The 20,464-nt window shown below is 39.2% G+C and overlaps 1 protein-coding gene across 1 annotated transcript in view; it reads left to right on the forward strand.

Annotated features, from left to right (window-relative positions):
- agmo (alkylglycerol monooxygenase) overlaps window positions 1-20,464 on the forward strand; it is a 70,714-nt gene that overhangs the window by 40,183 nt on the left and 10,067 nt on the right. Inside the window, exons 11-12 of the mRNA XM_088327475.1 lie at window positions 3,063-3,145; window positions 3,366-3,471. Of these exons, the coding sequence (XP_088183601.1) occupies window positions 3,063-3,145; window positions 3,366-3,471 (189 nt within the window). The remainder of the gene's footprint in view (window positions 1-3,062; window positions 3,146-3,365; window positions 3,472-20,464) is intronic.

Consider the following 20,464-nt stretch of genomic DNA (forward strand, 5'->3'; position numbering starts at 1 on the left):
ACAACGTTTGAAATCGCCAAAGGCGATCTATTAAAGATGGAGTGCGTTGTTTAAATTGTCGTAAAAAAATTGTAATTAGAATATTTTTTTCTATTAAGTATGTATTGAGGGCAGAACGGCGGCGCAGTGGTTAGCGCGTGTGCGGCACAGTTCTGAGGTCATGAGATCGAACCCCCTGTGTGGAGTTTGCATGTTCTCCCCGTGCTTGTGTGGGTTTCCTACGGGCACTCCGGTTTCCTCCCACATTCCAAAAACATGCATGACAGGTTAATTGGCCGGTCCGAATTGTCCCTCGGTGTGAATGAGCGAGCGAATTACCTGTCCTTGTGTGCCCTGCGACTGGCAGGCAACCAGTTCCGGGTGTCCCCTGCCCACTGGTTGAAGATACCTGGGATGGGCTCCAGCACCTCCGCGACCCTACTGAGGATAAGCAGTGCAGATAATGAATGAATGAATGATCGAATATATATATATATATATATATATATAATATGTAAGTATGTGTTAAAAATACCCAAGAGAGTCCTTATATTTGTTTCCCATTGCACCTACAGTATCTGCTTTTATCTTTCTTTTATCTAAGCTGGGCGGAGGGTGTGGGACTATCCCTTATCCCTGTCAAGTCATGTTTATTTGTATAGCCCTTAATCACAAAGAGTCTCAAAGGGCTACACAGACCACAGATTATTGCAAACCACAGACTATTATGACACCATCCCCTGATCTAAAACCTACATGAGGGCAAATAATACACAGATATTAAAATATAGGTTATTCATATGCGATAGAATATAAGTGTGTTTTAAGCTTTAATTTAAACATTTCCACTGAGTTTGCAGATCGAATCTCAGGGGGAAAAGCATTCCACAGCACCGGGGCCCGAATGGAGAACGCTCTCCAACCTGCGGATCTCTTCTTGGCTCTTGGGATCAGTAGTAGACCAGCATTTTCAGAGCGAAGGCTCCGGACCAGAACAGCTCCTTTTAAAGTATAAAAAATTATGTTCCATAAAAAATACACCTCACGTTTTTCGGGTAGATAAAGACAGTTACATTCAATTAAAAAAAAAAAAAAAGCATATTTAGTCGGATTTAACTCAAAAGTAGTCATTGGGGTGTTGTTTCCCCCCCAAAAAACGTTTATTTAAAAAAAAATGTTTAAAAAGCTGCCAGTGTTGATGTGGTCTAAATGCCAGGACCTGACAAGAAGGTCGAGAGCTCCGTTAATTGAAGACTGCTGGTCTGCCAACATGATTGAGCTAATGACACCGTTTGTTGCGACCGCTGGAGCCAAGTACTCTTTTACCGAGAAGAAAAAAAAAAAGGAAAAACGAATCGCGTCTAACATCGTGACAGGATGACTGATCGGCCTTCCCCTTTGGAGGAACCTTTGTCTATTATTTTCCACTTGCACAAGCCAAAAGACCCCCTTCCTCCTCCGTCAGAAAAATAAAGCATCGGGTCTCCTCGGCAGTTATCTTTGGAAGCCTTTTTTTTCCCCCCTCAGGCATAGTTTTGGTTAGCCGAGAAGTGCCGTCACGCCCAAACCCCTTCAAAACTCCCAAATAAAATTGCCCCTCTTTTTTTTGTACTCTTCAGTTGTGGTCCCACACACATATACAATCGCGCACACACCTCCAGGGCCGAGAGGGCTCCCCATACTCGCCTGCAAATGAAACGCCAGCTGGTGGTCCGGCAGTGAACACAAACGTCTTAATTGTGGACTGGAGCCTTTCCCAAGCAAAATAGCCTTCAGGATGCTGCAATCAGGACTTTTTGCGAAGGAAAATAACAACGCGAGCTCCGCCGGCCCCCGCAATAAATCATGTCACCCTTTTGTGTTTATGTACTGTACGCATGTGTGCCAGTCGGATGGCTCGCGAGCTTACTGATCGCTAAAGCTAACGTAAACATCACACGATTATGTGCGCTGATTAAGTCAAGCCGGTTTTGTGCGAATTTTATAAGCGTCATTACATTCATAGTCAACACAAATATAATTTTTTACGAGTCTGTGAGACAAATAAGAAGGACACTGATGACTGACTTCCTGGCCAAGTGTTTAAGTGGGCAAATGAGTGATGGACCAACCGATCCAGTGAGTGAATAAGTGACTGATTTACTGACCGAGTGAATAAATAACTGATGGACTGGCCGAATGACTGGTTCATGTGTTACTTGATGGACTGGGACGCAATGGACTGAGTGGGAGAGATGTTGAGAGAGTGATACATCGAGTGAGGTGAGTGAGTGAGTGGAGTGAGTGAATAATATGACTGATTTAATTACAGACCGACCGATCTTATAAATAATTGTGATTGAGTGAGTCAATTGATTGAGGCACTGACCAACCAAGGTGAATAATTGTGTACGAGCAAGCGACCAACTGACCGACCTATCAGGTGATTATTTGCAAGTGAACAAGCAACCAAGCGATCAGATATTTAATTGTGACTGAGTGAATAACCTTGATGATTAAGTTACTGACCGACCAATCTTGTGAACAATTGTGAGTGAGTCAATCAACTGAGTTACCAATCAGTTTATCAATCATGAGTGAATGAGTGAGGAACTGATTAACTGATCATCAGAATAATTGTGACTTTGTGTGTGAGTCAACTTACTGAATTAATTGTGAGTAAATGAATAACTAAGTCAGTGAGTGAGTGTATGAGTGAACAACTGAATGACTTAATAAGAATAGAGTGACGCACTGAATAAAAAAACTGAATACATCCGTCTCTTTCCGACTGTGTGATTATTGAATGGCGAGCTTGTGAGTGGATAGGATAAGCATTTGATTAAACAATACATCAAAAACCTTCCGAAGTACCTTCACAGAGCACTGCAAGCGCAAAGCAAAAAAAGTCCAAATGTGGTTAATGTGCTGCTGTGTACGCGATATGAGCGAACACGCTTAGGCTTGTTTGGCTTGGCACTACCCGGTAAACAGTGGTTTAGCCTGATGCCTTGTGGAAAGCTCTCCCGGGAGATTGCAAGCCAAGCAGCCATGATGTTGATTATAGGTTTACAGTCACGGCATGTTCTGTATTTGGATTCTAGGCGCTGACCCAGTTGACCGTCCTGGGGATGACCGGTTATGTCCTACTCACGCTTACCTCACTGGGTTTCATCATTGACAGCAGGTAACCACGCACATTAACTCTTATATGAAATATTTTGATGCTATGATGAGGGTTTTCCTTGCACCTTTTCAGGTGGTATCATTTTGAACAGTTGCAAGGGTGTGTGTGGGCTGCTGTGGATTCAAACACTGTTTCTCTCTTTTTTTTGTTTTATAAATTGTTCCCAGCAAAATGTGAATTGGCAAATAAGCAATTATATAAATGTATATGTTGGTTCAAGGCCATCAGCGCCGATACTGGAGATTCTACGATGCATGTGCATGATGATGTTGCTTCAGTACAGCCACCTGCGTCCACCTTATTCAGCCCTAGCTGTGCCCACCCAGGTATGTCCAACTGACTTTTTGCACTAACTAAAAACCATTACATTTAACATCTTACATAGAGTGCATATTGGCAATGCAGTGCTATGCAAAAGTATTTGCCTCTTCCTGAATTCTGTGTGTTTTGCATATTGACAACCCATGGAAATACAAAATGCAGTTTAGAAATGTTAATTCTGTGTATTAAGGCAGAAATAAACTAGGCATATCTGACCTCTACGTTAAAAAGTAATTGTCCCCCACCTTGTTAAAGTTACTGTGACTAACTTTAGCCTTAGGAAAGCCGACTTCTATTTAACCATTTATTTTCTAAACTCCAATAACATAAAATACAAGTGCAAGGAGAAGTAAAAACAAATACACAGCAATTTCTTTTGTATGATACAATATTAAATTAAGATCATCTCAGAGGCCGAAGACAACCTTCTAGGGGGCCAAGTGTGGCCGACAGGCCTTGACTTTTGACATAATTGAAAAACAAAACGTATCAATATTACAATAAAAGTATAAACATACTAGAGATTTACAAATCAATGTACGGTAACATAAATCATCAAGATTTACAACAACACACAATATTTACAAAATACTGGGCCCAAAATTAAATAAAAACATTGGATGATCCTTCCGGTTGAGTTTGTTTCAAAGGTAAAAGTCTAGTTGGGATTTAGTCACAGTCAAAGTTAAGTCAAGTCAGGGGAATCCAAAAAGAAAAAATGTACACCAGTGCTAAAGGGTTATAGGGTTCGATCCTCAAAAGGGGTGGCTTGCCATCAATCATCAAGGCTAAGAATCCAAAGATGACTGTAACTCCCAAGTCCACCTTGTAGACAATTGGGGCTGCTCAGTGTCCAGGGGGTTTTAAAAAACTTGACCAAGCTTAGGGGTCTTTCCTAATTGGAAGGTGCATCACACGACTTTCTTGTAGTTCAGTGGATTTCTTTTATCTTGTTGGGAAAATCGTGTGTGCGATCTCTTTCTAGCGGTGTTTTCCGATCTCCTCCAAAATAAAACTTCCGGTTTCCAAAAGAAATTCTACATTTCACTCAAAAGCAAAGTACTTGCATCCATCCATTTCCTGCGCCGCTTATCCTCAGCTGTCTTTGGGCAGTGAGCAAGGCACACCCTGAACTGGTTCCCTGCCAGTTACAGGCCACAGAGAGACATGCCACTCACTCGGTCAATCACACCTAGGGACAATTTGGACCGGCCAATCAACCTGACATGCATGTCTTTGGAATTGTCGGAGGAAACCAGCGCATGCTTGGGGACAACATGCAAACTCGGCACAGTGAGGCTGCGGTCGCTAGAATTGAACTATGCACCTTCACACCCGGCTTACTACTCAGCCACTGGTGCTGCACAAGCCTACAGCACCTGGTATTCCCAGGTGGTCTCCCATCCGCCCGTCCTTAGCATCAGAGATTGGACGAGATCGGCCTTCTCAGGGTAGTGTGGCCGTAAGCCATACTAAATGCTAAAAAATACAAATAAATAATAATACAAAATAAATAAAAAACTCATGTTAACCCCCTTTTTTTTATTGGAGTTAGAACAAAAAAGTGGGAGAGCGTGATTTGGCCTCCAATACTGCTTTATTTGCTATGCAAAGATAAACATCTAAGTCAATTATGACAATGATCCTAAACAATGAAGTCATTAATGAGCGAAATGCGTGCAGTCACAGCGATTGTCCCGACACAGTCCAGTGTGTTTGTGTAGTCTGTTTAGTGTGCAAAGTCCAGCCGACGGTGCTGTGATCTCTCAGTCCAGATGCGTGCGCCAATCGGCCTTAAAATTGGCACTCTTTTCTGGCTGTGGACTGTATATTGCGGCTGACCTCTCATTATATATGCCCCCTTTCCACCTTCTCCCTTCTCTGTCCTCGCCCTGCTCACTGAACGCATTGGGAGGCTTCTGGAAACAATTAGCGGCGTCTGCCGCTAACTAGATCCGGCTGATGGCATTCACACGTGAGCGCCCAGTTGCTGCTTTTATTGGAGTGGCCACAACATTTGTTGTGCTCAGGTGTGTGGAAGGAATACATTGTATTTTCCGCACTATAGGGCGCACAACTCCAAAAAAACAGTCTTTGGTCATATTACTTTCAAATATAAGGTGCACCGGACTATAAGGCACCATTTAATACTGCGGGGTTGATTAAAAAAAAAAGTAGTGTATTTGCTCATTGATGAGTCTGAAAAAAATCACTGATCACTAATGCATAACATGGGATGCATAAGGAATTATATCCGGATCACAGTGGGGAGCACCCCAGATTTTATCCCCTAGACCACTAGGGATACTGACAACTTAGGAAAATTACGTCAAGTCATGTTTATTTGTATAGCCCTTAATCACAAAGAGTCTCAAAGGGCTGCACAGACCACAGATTATTGCAAACCGCAGACAACACCATTCCCTGATCTAAAACGTACATGAGGGCAAGGAAAAACTCAAAAACCTCAACATGAGGGAAATGAAAAAACCTTGAGAAGGGACATGAGGTAATCCCCCTTCCAGGATGACCAGGCTGCAATGGATGTTGCAATAACAAATAATACACAGATATTGTCAACATAAAATATGCATTTAGTTTTATCTCATCATCAAAATTGTGTTAGTCACAGTACCAAACTGTTAATGCTATTATTGGGCTAAATTGGAAAAAAGAATATTGTTAGATATTAAAAAAGTCCGGGACTGATCCAGTATTGTAAGTTTTTGAACTAAATGAAGGGGAGTCATCGAGGTCAGTAATTCGGTCATTCTGAACTGAATTAGGAGAAAGGCATTCTGGGAAGTAATTTGGTCATCCTGAAAACTATAAATAATCGCACTGGATGAACACGTTCAACAATTTTATCAATTAAAATGCCCACTTTGAGCGAAGAAAAAGTGAAACAACTGTTTATTAATCAGGTTCTGTTTTCTAACCTATCTGGTACCGTGTCTAGAAATGTGATAATGAGATAAGACCTAATGCCTTTTCATGTGTCATCTGTATCCCTAGTGATCTCGAGCAAATATGTCAAACTGATTTTGACCGATTGCCACATCTGCAGCTGTCCTCAAAGGGCCTGATGTAACATATAAATGTAACTACATGTAAATGTAATCCATCTTGAACACAAATGTAAAGTAACTCTGGATTAATAAAATATTCAAGTTATAAACATTACAATTGCATTTAAAAAAATGTCACGACACCTATTTGTTATAAATTAAATACAATAATACTTCATCTGTGTTACTCAAGCTACAAAAAAATTTAAGCTATTAGCAAAAACTCCAAGATGTTATCTCTAGAGAATGAGACTTCAAATTCATTTTATCTTTATGTTATTTATCTTATTAATATATTTTCATGTTTAGTAAGATGTGTTTAATTGCTATGTAGGGTTAACTTGGATGCTTTTGGGACAACGAGAACAATTTTATTGGTTTTCATTTATTTTGTACGGTAATTTGCTCGATGCATAACATGGGATGCGGGAACAAATCAATGTCGTATGTGGAGTTATCACTGTATGACAAAATCTTCTTGGACATTTTTGGGATAAATGATTTCTCCATTCCACTTATCGATATGGATGTATTGGCACTGCGCTGTCCCTTTGCGGATACTGTAGTTGACAGGCATTGTGGGAAATATCGTTTTTGGTCAGATAAATCCTCGGACCGGTTTATTTGTAGACACACACACATGTTAAGCTCTTGTGGGCCACATTAAATGGTTTGCTGGGCTACAGTTCACACCTGTGATCTAGTGGTTAAGACCTGGCCCACTGCCCCCGTGATCTGGGTCGATTCCTGTTGCATTACATGATTTGCAATTGTCAGCAAACATTCATTTGCTTAGGATCTAAAGCTCTTAACATTGCTGGTAAGAAATACAATTTATTAACAGATCAATAATTGTACAAACATGGTCCACCTTTTCCAATTTTTTCCAAGGTGCACGTTATAATTTATATATAATTTATGCACAATGAACACACACACACATATCCAATCCATTCACACAGATGCTTTCCATCCTCCCGTCTGGCTCTGGAGGCCTTGGTGTGATTCAGTGGTCAAAACCTGCCAGCCGTTAATAGCACTGAGTGCTATAAGGATGCCATATATCACAAGGCAGGCTTTTTGTGTGCAAGTGTAGAGTCAGCAGGGGCCCCAGCACAATTAAATGTCAATCCTCTCACCGATTGGCCACCAAATGCGTCAGAACGGCGTGCCGTGCCATTAAAAGTGTGACGCCTGCTTTCACGTAAAGGGCGCCCATGTGTCAGCCACCATTTTGAGGCTTTCAAGCACCTGCCAGCACCACCAACAAGCCTAATGATGCATAAAAAGTGCTGCAAGTCACAGTCGTAACCATCATTTCAAAGGTGTGGGTGGGACAAATTGCACAAGGGTAAATACTTTTATGAGCAAATCGCTATCCTTTCACGTGTAACACTTTCTGTATTGGCACAGGCACTTTTTCCAGCTCATCCAATTTTCAAAAATCTTTTTGAAATAAGAAAGACGTCATTTACGAGAAAAAAACCCAAATACTTAAAATAAAATCAATCGTATATTAAAAAATAGGATTAGTGATAATAAATTGACAATGAATGCGAGAAAATTAAAGTATTATTGTTCTTATTTTACCAGGAAAAAGATGTAAATAGATAATAAGATAGAAATATGACAAGAGTAAATTATGTATTAAATCAAATTTCTCCCTCATGCCACGAGTGTGTATTTTTCGTAACACTATTTAAATGCTCTTTATTAACACTCTATATTGGAATTTTTGTTATTTTATATCTTTTATTTTATTTTTTAACACAAGGATACTGCTGGAAGTGCGAATTTCCCTACGGGGATGAATAAAGTATCTATCTCTATCTATCTAGACATCTATCCATCTATCTAGACATCTATCTATCTATCTATCTATCTATCTATCTATCTACCTCTATCTATCTAATATATATGCAAAATAGTTCTATTTTTCTTATTTTACCAAAAAAGGTAGTTCTAAATATAAAAGTTTTGTTTGTGAACATGTAACTGCTCTTTGATTTTGCTCCTATTTGATATTATTGATGCATTGTTTTTTTTGACGTTTTGATCCTTTTGCACATTTTTTACTTTTTCATTTTGTTTCACTTGCACTGAAAAGAGAAGCCTTCCAATTTCCTTATACCTGTGTAATCACAATTAAGGCCATTTATTCACCCATTCATTCACTCATTCAAAATGTTTCACACTGCAAAACAATGCCTTGCCATCTGGTAGATAATTTGATTCATTTCAAGTATTATTTTTTGTTTTAACAGAAGGGTTACTTAAAAAGAGAAGACTTCGGTCAATGGAAATAATATTTATTTTTGTTTTTGTGCAGGGTAGCACATTGTTAAACATATGCCTCTTACACTTTCACAAACACATCACAAGATATTTGCATTTTTTATTTTATTTTGAATTTACTGGTTGACATTTTCAAAGCAGGGCTCCTCAGTTTAGTGTAGTCCAGTGAAGAGCATTTGGTTTCAATTTCTAATGTACTGAAATGTAAAATACTTTTTTGTTTATTAAAAGAAATAAAACTCTCGATGATATTCATAAAACAGAACAAATAGACATATCAAACATTAAGTGGGGAGATTGTACACAAATGTAAAGAGGAAGCCACGTTTTTAGCAGGGTTATTGATATTTTTTATTGCCTGGTATAATTGCTATGTGAGTCTAAAAACGACTTGGCAATTATTCTTGTAGGCCAACGTTTTGGTTTGCGTCCCTGCAGAGCTTGGGCTGACTCTGATGTTTAGTTTTGGTCTTTGCGTGTCAGCGAAGTTTGATGAGGGACCATAAAACAGGAAAGTAATAAGTCAAACCATGTCTCAGTTGACTGAGAGCTCATTTGTGCTTGTCCGCTTGTCTATGGAAAGATAAATGTCCAGGTCACATCAATATTATGAAGTTCAAATCCGAGACAAATCAGGAAAAACAGTCATTGCCGCTTCTCCTTTTCCTGATAAGACAACCTATTGCGTGAGGTCGCCATTATCTCGCTGCCAAAAACAACCTCACGTGCCAAAGGTTGAGATGGTAAAAAACTCAGAATGGGATTTGTCTGGAGCTGTGGAAACACCACTCCGTGGCGTCATGCCTCCGATCCCAGGAGTGGAAACGAAGGGAGAGAGGGGAGGGATTTCAAAAAGGGAGAGGTGTAAACATGAGGGTGGTCCGGGGTGTCGAGCGTATGCCGTGTGAAATATTACCCTGTTGCGTGCATGGATACTCATCCTTCGAACACTAAGCAAAAGAAGCGCTCGCCACACTGTGTTGGAACATATATTAGATTTGTGAATGCGCTCTGAAAATGAAAATCACTCAAATTGAGTCAACAGTGGACTGATAAATTCCGGGGTCTGCAAAACCTCCAATTTGGAAATTAAGAAACATGTGTTCGACGACCAAACCTTCCCGTGTGGAGTTTGCATGTTCTCCCCGAGGTTGCGGGGGTTCCCTCCCACATTCCAAAAACATGCATGTCGGGTTAATTGGCCGGTCACGAGTTAATTGTTTATCCCTGTGTGCCCTGCAACTGGATGGCAACCAGTTGAGGGTGTCTCCTGCCCACTGGCTTAAGACAGCTGGGATGGGCTCCAGCTCCCCCGCAACCCTACTGAGGATAAGTGGTGCAGATAATGGATGTTCGACTTCTAGATAGTCTTACATGTTACTCTTTTTATTTTACAAACTATTTCAAGAATAATGTTGAGTAAAACAACAGAGATATATTTACAATACACAAAGTTATCAGCTATCTATTTTTTAATTCATCAATTAGTTATCTATTTTATTAAAATGCACTATTCTTTTTCATTGCACTATTATGACTAAACACTATGTTGTAAATATATATATATATTTCCTATATATCGTAATAGTCTTTTATCTTCTCATCTTCAAAGTATTTGTTTGTTTTACCCTAAAGTGCCATGTCTTATCTCGTTGCATACAATGTTCCATAATGTTGATAACGATGACAATAAAAACAATTATATTTTATCTATTATTTTAAGAATTTAAAAAGTAATAATTTTAGGTTAAATCGAAAAAAATATTCCCTAACTGAGCTAACTGATCTGATATCTGCCACAGCAGATCATTTTCATTACGTTTATCTTCAATTGGAAAAAGATACTACACATGCAATGCAATATAGACAAATAAATCAAATAAAAACACAGGAGCAGGATTTTTTTGCAGTGTGGGTCAATTTTATATTTGCGCACACAAAGTATTTTTGTTTTACATCCTTTTGTTTTACATCTTTTTGAAATGAAAGTGGAATAAGAAAGCTTGATGCGGTTGAAAAAAATAGTTGGATCGCTTTTTTTTCGTCCACTCTCTACCATGGAGGAGGACCTCTTGAAGCACATCTTCTAAAAGTAGGTTAAACTCAACTTTATTTATCTTTATAGAGCATATTAGTTTATGAAATGTTTATTTTCAGTTTCAAAACAATATAGGTTACTTATACAAGCCATAAACATACTTGTATAAACCTTAAACATGCAAATATAGCACTGAAACAACTTAGGAACAAACTAAACTTACGAACGATCGTCCGGAACCTATCTCGTTCGTAAATCGGGCAGCGTCTGTATATATTTTATGTATATATTAGGGCTTCACGGTTAACTGAAATCTAATTGATATTGCGATGTGAAGTAGGGCTTGTTATCGCAGCACGCTGCTGATTGAACCTTGTGTGAGCAGATGAAAACCCTTACAAAACACCCCAGAAGAGGGCGCTGCTTTCTTCACAAAGCATGTCAATGTTATTAACCCTTGTCCGTTTTAATTTTAAGGACCGTTTTTCCACTATTACTATTATTTTTAATAGTTCTTACATGGAATTATGAATTAAAACAAAATTGCATCGAAATTGCAATACTGGTCTGAAAATTCACAATTAGGTTTATTTCCAAAATCGTGCGGCCCCAGTACATATGTATATGATATGTCATAATAATCCTAAAATACACTACCCAAAATGCATAACTTCAGTTAAAATAACACAACAAAATTTAGTCAAACTCTTCTTTTCAAACCCATTGTAATCATTTCATTTATTTATAAATACACTAAAAACCTGTATTGGATTACACAAAACAACAGCTCTAAAACTGAAACATTTGATTTCAACGACCCCAAAATGGGGTCAGTAGTTTGGTCGCTAAGGAATCAGTCAATTTTTGACCCAGTATTATTATAATTTAGTGTCTTGAGAGTATGTTAACCTAACCAAGTTAGCGTTTTTTCGTAGGATTAGTTTTTGATGTGTATAGTCAGACCCATAGAATGATCTATCCAATCACAGAAGAGCTCCGACCACAGTTCCAACTATTTCCTGGCAGCGCACCTAAGTACGTAACGACAAGCTTTATCAAAACTGAAGGTTTTAAATCGGCTCTTAAACATTAAGAGAGTGTCTGTTCCCAAAGGAAGATTTAGTCGAATCTACTCGTAAGTCATTCAAAAATAATATAAGTGGGTGTTCTTCGTATTCCACTATAAAAAAGAAATCATATTTTACAATAAATGTTCCGGAGCGGCTTATCATTTCGCAGCATAAGGGTTTAATCAATCGCTTTTTGGTTTTCTGTATTAAAATCTGTCCGTCCCGTGTCCTGGCTAACAATCAAACGTTGTAAAAATAAAAATCTTCAACTGTCCCGTCTGGAAATGTTTCCCCAATGCCAGTTTGGTAGGCTCTTTACGGCGGTTGTATAGCGCGTCCGTAAACGTCCTTGAGTCACTCGGGCACTAAACGGGTTCCCGACGACTTTTCCAAGTTGGCCTCTGCCGAAGCGTGACATTGCGGAAAAAAGGGGTCGGTACTGAAAAGACTGGAAAAAGCGGTCTTGTGCAAATACTTCCCGGTTTACGAGAGAAGACAAGCGTATTATTTTGGCGGGTGCAAAACATCTGAACCTCGGGGATCACTGCAACCGTCAGATCTAGGGGTGTCAAACTCATTTGGGCTCAGGTGCCCCATGGTAGTGAAATCTCTCTCGCGGGGCTGCATTGGTTGATTAGAGAGAAAGAGAGGGAGGAAGAAAGTGAGTGAGGAAGGGAGTGGGAAAGAAAGGGAAGAAGAAAAGGAAAATAAAGGAGAGAAAGAGAGGAGAGCGATAGAGAGGGAGAGCAAAAGGGAAAGAGAGAGAAAGGGACAATAGGTGGAGAGAAAGAGAGAGACAGAGAGAAAAGGGGTGAGCAGGAGAGAAAGAGAGCAAGAGAAATGGAGAGCGGTTGAGGAAAACAGTGATAGAAATAGGAAGAGCGGGAGAGAAAGGGAGAGTTGGAGAGAAAGAGAAAGGGAGTGGGAGTAGAAGAAAGAGAGAGAGACAGAGGGAGGAAGAGTACGTCAAAAATAGACACAAAGAGAAAGATATAAAGAAAGAGAAAAAGACAGACAGAAAGAAAGAGAGAGAAAGAGACGGAGAGAAAAAAGGGGAGAACGAGAAAGAGATTGATAGAAATAGGGAGAGAGAGAGAGAGAGAGAGTTGGAGAGAAAGAGAAAGGGAGTGGGAGTAGAAGAAAGAGAGAGAGAGAGAGACCGAGGGGGGAAGAGTAATTAAAAAATAGACACAAAGAGAAAGATATAAAGAAAGAGAAAAAGACTCACAGAAAAAAGAGAAAGAATGAGAGGGAAAGAGATGGAGAAAAAAGGGGAGAAAAGTAGAGAAAGAGAGCAAGAGAAATGGAGAGCGGTAGAGGAAGAGAGTGATAGAAATAGGGAGAGCGGGAGAGAAAGGGAGAGTTGGAGAGAAAGATAGATAGGGAGTGGGAGTAGAAGAGAGAGAGAAAGAGAGAGAGAGACTGAGGGAGCAAGAGAAAGTAAAAATAGACACAAACAGAAAGATATAAAGAAAGAGAAAAAGACAGACAGAAAGAAAGAGAAAGAATGAGAAAGAAAGAGAAGAGAAAGCAAAGGACAGGAAGATAGAGAAATTAAGAGAGGGAACAATAAAGAAACAAAAGACAGAAAGACGGGAAGAGAGTAAGAAAGCGAGAAAGCAACAGAGACAAAGAAAGAGAGGGACTAATAGAAAAGGAGAGGGGGGAAGAGAATGAGAACGGGAAAGGGATACATAGAGAGAAAGAAAGACAGAGAAATAAAGACGAAGCAAGAAAGAGATAGAAAGAGAGAAAAAATGGATAAATACAAAGAGAGAAAGAAAGAAATACAATTAGTTGTTATGGGAGTGGCGCCTAGCTTCGGTGACTTCAAGTGGATACATCTAAAACTGCAAGTGCTTATTTTCTCTTGCACTTCTCAGCATCGTCTCACGGGCCGAATCCAAACTGTGGGCGGTTCTGATCCATTATTGATCACTTTTTCCCAATCAAAAACGAATAGCTTTTAAAATTCAGCACATGAAGCCAATTCCCCAATCAACATGAAACCCTTCCAATTTGTTTACATCCCCAAAATCAAAGTTTACTACTGCGGTGAGGTCCTTTTTTTTTCCCGAACCCATAAACTTTTTACTGCTGTCTTCTTTTTTCTCAGCCTCGTATTTTCCAGCAAAGTCCGCAGCGGGAGCCTACGAGCAGGGGCGTCATAACTCTTGTACATATCAGTGGGCGGATGGAAGGAGTCGAGGGAGCCATTAACCCCTTTGCCACCCCCCGGAGACTCATTTGTCTTTGCTGAGGAATCCCCTTGAACTCAGGCGCAAAGGCCAACCGCGTACATTCTCTTTAGGCTGTGAAAATACAAATGCGCGCTTCCATTTTGAAAATTTATGATGAAAACTATTGTCTCGAGTAATGATAATTTCCCATCTTTGTTGAAATCTGCACGGAATGTCAAAGGCCCACTTTCCTTTGTTTGAAAAAAATACACCAAAAATAGAGTCCAAGACAGGAGCGGGCAAACTTTTTGAGAGGTGGGCCACACTGGGTTAAAAAAATTAAGAGATGGGCTAGGCTTGGAGTTAAAAATGATTAGTTTTTTTTTTTCGTATCTGCCCTAGAAATTTTTGAATACGATAGGTCAGCAACACAGGAGCAACAAAACCTAATGCTTATACAATTTTTCTCATATCATCGCTGCTATTTCTAAAAGGCTGTATTTCAATTTTTGGGCATTTTTTTCGTCGTAAGCATTCCATTCATGCAAAAAGTATAAACATAAGGATGGAAATATAGATATGTCTTTTTGGAATCTCATCTCATCTCATTAGCCGTACCGCTTATCCTCATTAGGGTCGCGGGGGGGCTGGAGCCCATCCCAGCCATCTCCGGGCAGTGGGCAGGGGACACCCCGAACTGGTTGCCAGCCAATTGCAGGGCACACAGGGACAGAGAACTCATTCGCTCATTCACACCTAGGGACAATTTGGACCGGCCAATCCACCTGAAATGCATGTTTTTGGAACGTGGGAGGAAACCGGAGTGCCCGGAGGAAACCCACGCAAGCACGGGGAGAACATACAAACTCCGCACAGGAAGTCTGGAGCTGGATTTGAACCCACGACAGGTTCCCATGACATGAACTGTGCCGCACAAGCGCTAACCACTGCGCCGCCATGCTGCCCTTCTTTTTGGTATAACAGTAAAAATTTGCAATTGATAATGCATACATATACAGACATCTACAATCACATGTAATATTTCGATATCTATATAATATTTCAATGAATGTACAGTTTCTTCAAATTTGTTTTGGAAAAGTCAGAATTAAAGCAAAGCAATGTAATATATCCCTTGTATTAAGCACTAAATTTGATCATTTGCATTGAAAAACTCCAAATGCTTGGAAGTTGCATGAAATTTGATGAATATCTTGATAAATAAATATGTGATTGAAAATAGCATGTACCGTATTTTCCGCACTATAGTGCGCACCGGGTTATAGGGCGCATCCCCAAAAAATAGTTTTTGGTCCTATATCTTCCATAGATAAGGCGCACCGGGTTATAAGGCGCTACAATGGGAACGTGGACAAAACAGTCAGATAGTTCAGTCAAACTTATTACCCCCTTAACATTCCGAAAGCTCGCAAAGAAGCAATCAGTGTCGTAGACACGTGCGGATGTGGTGTCCGTACGATGTCACTCAAATGCATCGTTCCAAATATCATTCGGAAGGTCAAAGTCTTGGGATTCAAGAAATGCCAACCATTCCTTAGTTTCTATTTTCTTTTTCGCTCGCAACTTTACTGTGCATATGACAATAAACACTTGGAATTGAGTTTAATTTAAAAAAAGACCCATCACAGAAACATCGATATCACTTTGAAACAAGATACTGGGAAAATATATAGCTGGAGTAGCTCACCAAAGTAGTTGTGTTCAATAATAACAACCATGGTCCTCTTATATCCGTGAGTGTAGTAAATCCTGGAGAATAAAATATTTACAAATACAGAATAGTAAAACATGCTTTCTCTATGCCGTAGACAACCAACCAAACTTGCTTTTCACATTCATCTTTTTCGGCCAATTGCAGGCTTTGTTTTGTCCTTTTAGCCTATGCAAGCCCGTAAATGACAAAAAGGATCCGCCCCCTTTACCTCTGAATAACTTTAGCCAATAGTGATCGATTCAAATGATGATTGACACATTGGTTAGCCAATGAAACGCCGGTATATAAATCTCATCATACACCGTGGACTACTTCTGTTTTCCATGAAAAGTCGCACATTTTCTTGAATCAAACAATTCAGTTGCAAAATAAATAGAAAGCATATTAGAGACATTGAGAAGGTTAAAAATAATTATTTGTATTTCAAAAACATACACTTATCCTTATACATTGCTTTTATCAAATAATTTAATTTTCTAAGCGACTCCAAACTTTTGTATTTTAGTACATATATTATATATATATATATATTATAATTTTAATATTTTCACTTGGCGGGCCAAATTAAAAAGCCTGACAGGGAGGATATGGCCCGTGGGCTGCAGTTTGCCCACCCCTGCCCTAAGTGGATCAATTAATAATTTTCGATGTTCATATTTTCTGTTGGTATTGTTTTAAAAAAACTTTAGTCTGATTACTTAATGAATTAATAAGACAGTATTGAGTATTCCACGCGGGCTGGTCTTTGACATCTAATGCCGTTACTAGCACAGAATGCAGCATTGATTCCACTATTTTAGATAGTAAATATTTTTCAACTATTTTATTAAAGGATTTAACTTGGAAACGTGTGCAATCTGCCACAAATTCTGGAACTGCATCGCTACTTTACATCTGGGGTGTCAAAACTTACAAAACGTAGGCCAGTAATAATCGTAAGGTGAAAATGTATGAGGGACGCATATTCAGCCTGGCATTCTTTAATAAATTCACCTTCCTTGAAAGGTTTGCAGTGCTCTAGGATCCAACGTGAGGACCTCATAGCTCACCTTCGTAGCATTTTCAATTGACTGGCAGGGTCTTGTAGAAAAGCGCTGCTGTGCCGTTAAAACAGCTTCCAGTTGCTTCACCTTTTCACAGCGTCTGTTTCCAGTTAGCTTTTGTAGTCTGTCTGTTTGTTCTGGCAGTGCCTCTTAAAAATATATTCTTTGACCGCAGCACAGTCTCTGGAAGCAGAGGCCCCAACAGTCAACTTTTTTTTTTTTAATTGACATGCGTCATGGCGGAAAAGAGGTGAGCTAAAATTTTCTCAGAAAGTCGAGGACAAAGTGGTTGGTGATTTACAAAAAAATAATTTATACTGTGGTCAACATTACAGGCAGGCCACATATTCTATTTAATTATATTTTATGAGAGAGACTGCGGGCCCTTAAAAATTGGATCACAGGCCGTAACTTCCCCCCGGGCCGGACTTTGGACATGCGTGCCTTACACACACCACAGCAAGCCGTGCAAACGAGACTTAGGTTTTGCCTGGTTTTTGAAGTCAACGTGTTAAAGAAAATGTTTTAAATGCAAATTTTTCCCCAAGGTATTGTAAAAATAATCGGGTTTCACTGACGACCGCCTCATTTTAGAAGTCAATAGTTGTAAAGAATGTTTTAAATCATAATTCTCCTCAGGGGAGGAACCTTAAACGCAGACATTTGTACCCCCCTTGCATCCTTTTTTCCACCCCTGGTTGACTTTCATCCCTTCCTCGCTGGACTCGTTCCTGACGACTTGCTTCACATATTTCTGGCAAATACTCAAATGTATTCTACTTTTTAAAAAAATCACAAACGGAACTATTTTTTACTAAGGTGATTTTCTCGACCTACAATGTTTCCACTTTATGATGCTTGTACTTCATCCACTGTTCCCCCAAGAACCCTGCCCGATACAGATATAAGCACATTTATTTGTATAGCCCTTTATTACAAAAAGTCTCAAAGGGCTGTAAAGAGTACAACAATAGAAACTAGAATATAAAATAGAAAAGTAACAGTAAAATAGAATCATTTTACTGTTGACTGGTGTGAACAAAATATTTGAAGTGCAGTTGCCTATTTCTACTTGACCATTCATCTCAAGTTGTGAGATTTTGGTTCATTTATTTTTCACTGCAGTGTTAAATGCTCCATTCTTTTGGCCTAGCCAGTAATTTAACCTAAAAGACTGTGATTAATATTTGACCACTAGATGTCACTGTATTGTGTAGTACAACCAAAAACAAGTACTAAAAAGCACAATGAAGAAGACAAACTTGGGGACTGAAAGTGACCAAACCGCAAATTTTTCTTCACGTTCTCCTACAGCCTATAATGAGATGTTTTTCTGAGTACTCGTAGCAGCAAGATGGCAGATGATTATGTCAGCTCGCGCTAAGCAGTGTTCATTTTACCTCTGAAAAGTGATGGGTCCCAGGGACTCGCATGTTCAAAAATCTATAGGTCCCAACAGAGATCTATTGGTCCCCAAAATTTAGTGTTATCGAGGTTGAAATTGTAAATCAGCAACAAATATATAATATAAATCTATATATTCATTCAGTTTTAATCATCACAGTTTATTGGTAAACCCCTCAGTTTATTGGTAAACAAATCAGTTATCACTTCAAGATTTTTCAGTTAACAACAATATTGTACATTATACAAAATAATATTGCTGAAATATTAGCCCATGTATTCATGCAGTTTTAATCCTCACAGTTAATTGATAATTCAAAGCAGTTATCACTTCAGATTTTTCAGTTCATATATTCTTCGTGGTTTGCTGTCCCGCCGCAGTTGTAATGCCTTCTCAAGGTCCAATCCATTATCATCCTCCTCATAGCGTAACCAGGAATAAAATTAAGTCAATTTTGCCAGAAAAGTCCTTATCTTGCTTAGGAGTATTATTTTGTTTATTTTCTTTCGTCAAGTCGTTCGCTTCAACACACGTGTTTTCCTTGCCTCTCGTGTTTTCCTAGCGATCTTCCGAAGAATTTCTCCGCCGTTTTTTCGTGCCGGAATTATTGCCGTTGTTATCACTTTCGGCATTATGTTTCGAATTATTACTGACACTGAAGAAATTAACAATTTTGTGTTGATTTTCACCTTAACTCGACGACAAGCACCACAACAATGACGTAATCTCGCAGCAACGAGATCTCGTTTGCCGAGATCGGCGTGCAGACGAAAACTCGAACCGCGAGACCAAAACAACAATGGCGGATCTGCCTGATGAAAACAATGGAGTGCGGTAAATCTTTGTTAAAAATAAAAGTAATTGGGTAATAATGACAATTTTGTGTCAAAAAAGTTGCGTCCCGGGGACGTACATTGATTTGACACTATGAGTCCCCAGCAAAAATGATGCGTCTAGGACGCAGGGATGTGGGCCAACGAGAAGACTGTCTAAGTGAGGTTCATTATATGTAAAATACATTTCTCAACCAATAAGTATTTTTTAGAAATGCAGTTCATGTACCACAGTGGAGCACTAACGATATAGAATCAAATTTAGAGAAACAAAGGTACTCCTTATAATAATGAAAAATCAATTTCCCATAGATAAATGAATTGGGTGGGATATGCAAATAATAAACTATGACACATTGAGTTAGTACTCTAGTCATTTTTTGCAAAAATCACATTTTTATCTCCTTTTTTCTTTTCAGATCTCCTTGAGAATATTATTGACACATAGCAATTTTATAGTACAGCGATCGGGAAGCTTCTTGACCTAAGAGGGCAATGAAAGCCAAAAATATTTTTATTTTTATTTTATTTGTTTTAGAGTGTGCTATACCCTTTATTTTAAGACCAAACGCGATATACAGGCAAAAGCTAACTCTTCAGCACATTTGATTTCACTTTGTGATGTTTGATGATTTGATCAAATATAGGAAATAATAATGCTAGAGCCCGTGTCCCATATCAATATAAATATACAACTTATTGACTGTATATCGTTCGTCTCCCTTCCGCAGTTACTTAAGAATGCTGAGACTCATTTTGATCTAAATATTCGTTTTAAAAGAAGATGCAAGCAAAGTTTTTTCATAAAAGATGTCAAAAAAATACTGCAAACGAGGATGTCTTCAGTGCAGACGGTGCTGGGCAAAAAAGAGTGCATGCACCCTTTGTCTAGCGCAGGGGTGTCAAACTCATTTTACTCGAGGGCCACACGATAGAACAAACATTCTGTCAGCTAGAGATAAAGAAATAAGAGAAAGAGGGAGGAAAAAGGAGAGAGTGCGGGACAAAGAAAGAAAAAGAGAAAGAGAGGGGGAGAGCGTGAGAAACAAAAGATAAAAAGCCGTGAGAGAGGGGCAAAAGAAAGGGAGAGGAAGAAAGAAATCCAAAGAGAAATAGAAAGACAGAAGGAGAGAAAAAAGAAGGTGCGAAGGGTATGAAGAGAGAAAGGGAAAAGAGCGAAAAGGAAAAAAAGGAAGTTAGAGCAAAAGAGATTAAAAGACACAGAGAGAGAAAGAGACAAAGAGCAACAAAGAAAGAGAAAAAGAGAGACACAGAGAGTGAAAGAGACAGAGTGGAAAAAAAGGGGTGGGAGAGAGAGAGGGGGGAGAGAC

This window comes from Urocampus carinirostris, chromosome 2 (assembly GCF_059441175.1).
Source record: "Urocampus carinirostris isolate Australia breed hairy pipefish chromosome 2, RoL_Ucar_1.0, whole genome shotgun sequence".
Classification (NCBI taxonomy): domain Eukaryota; kingdom Metazoa; phylum Chordata; class Actinopteri; order Syngnathiformes; family Syngnathidae; genus Urocampus; species Urocampus carinirostris.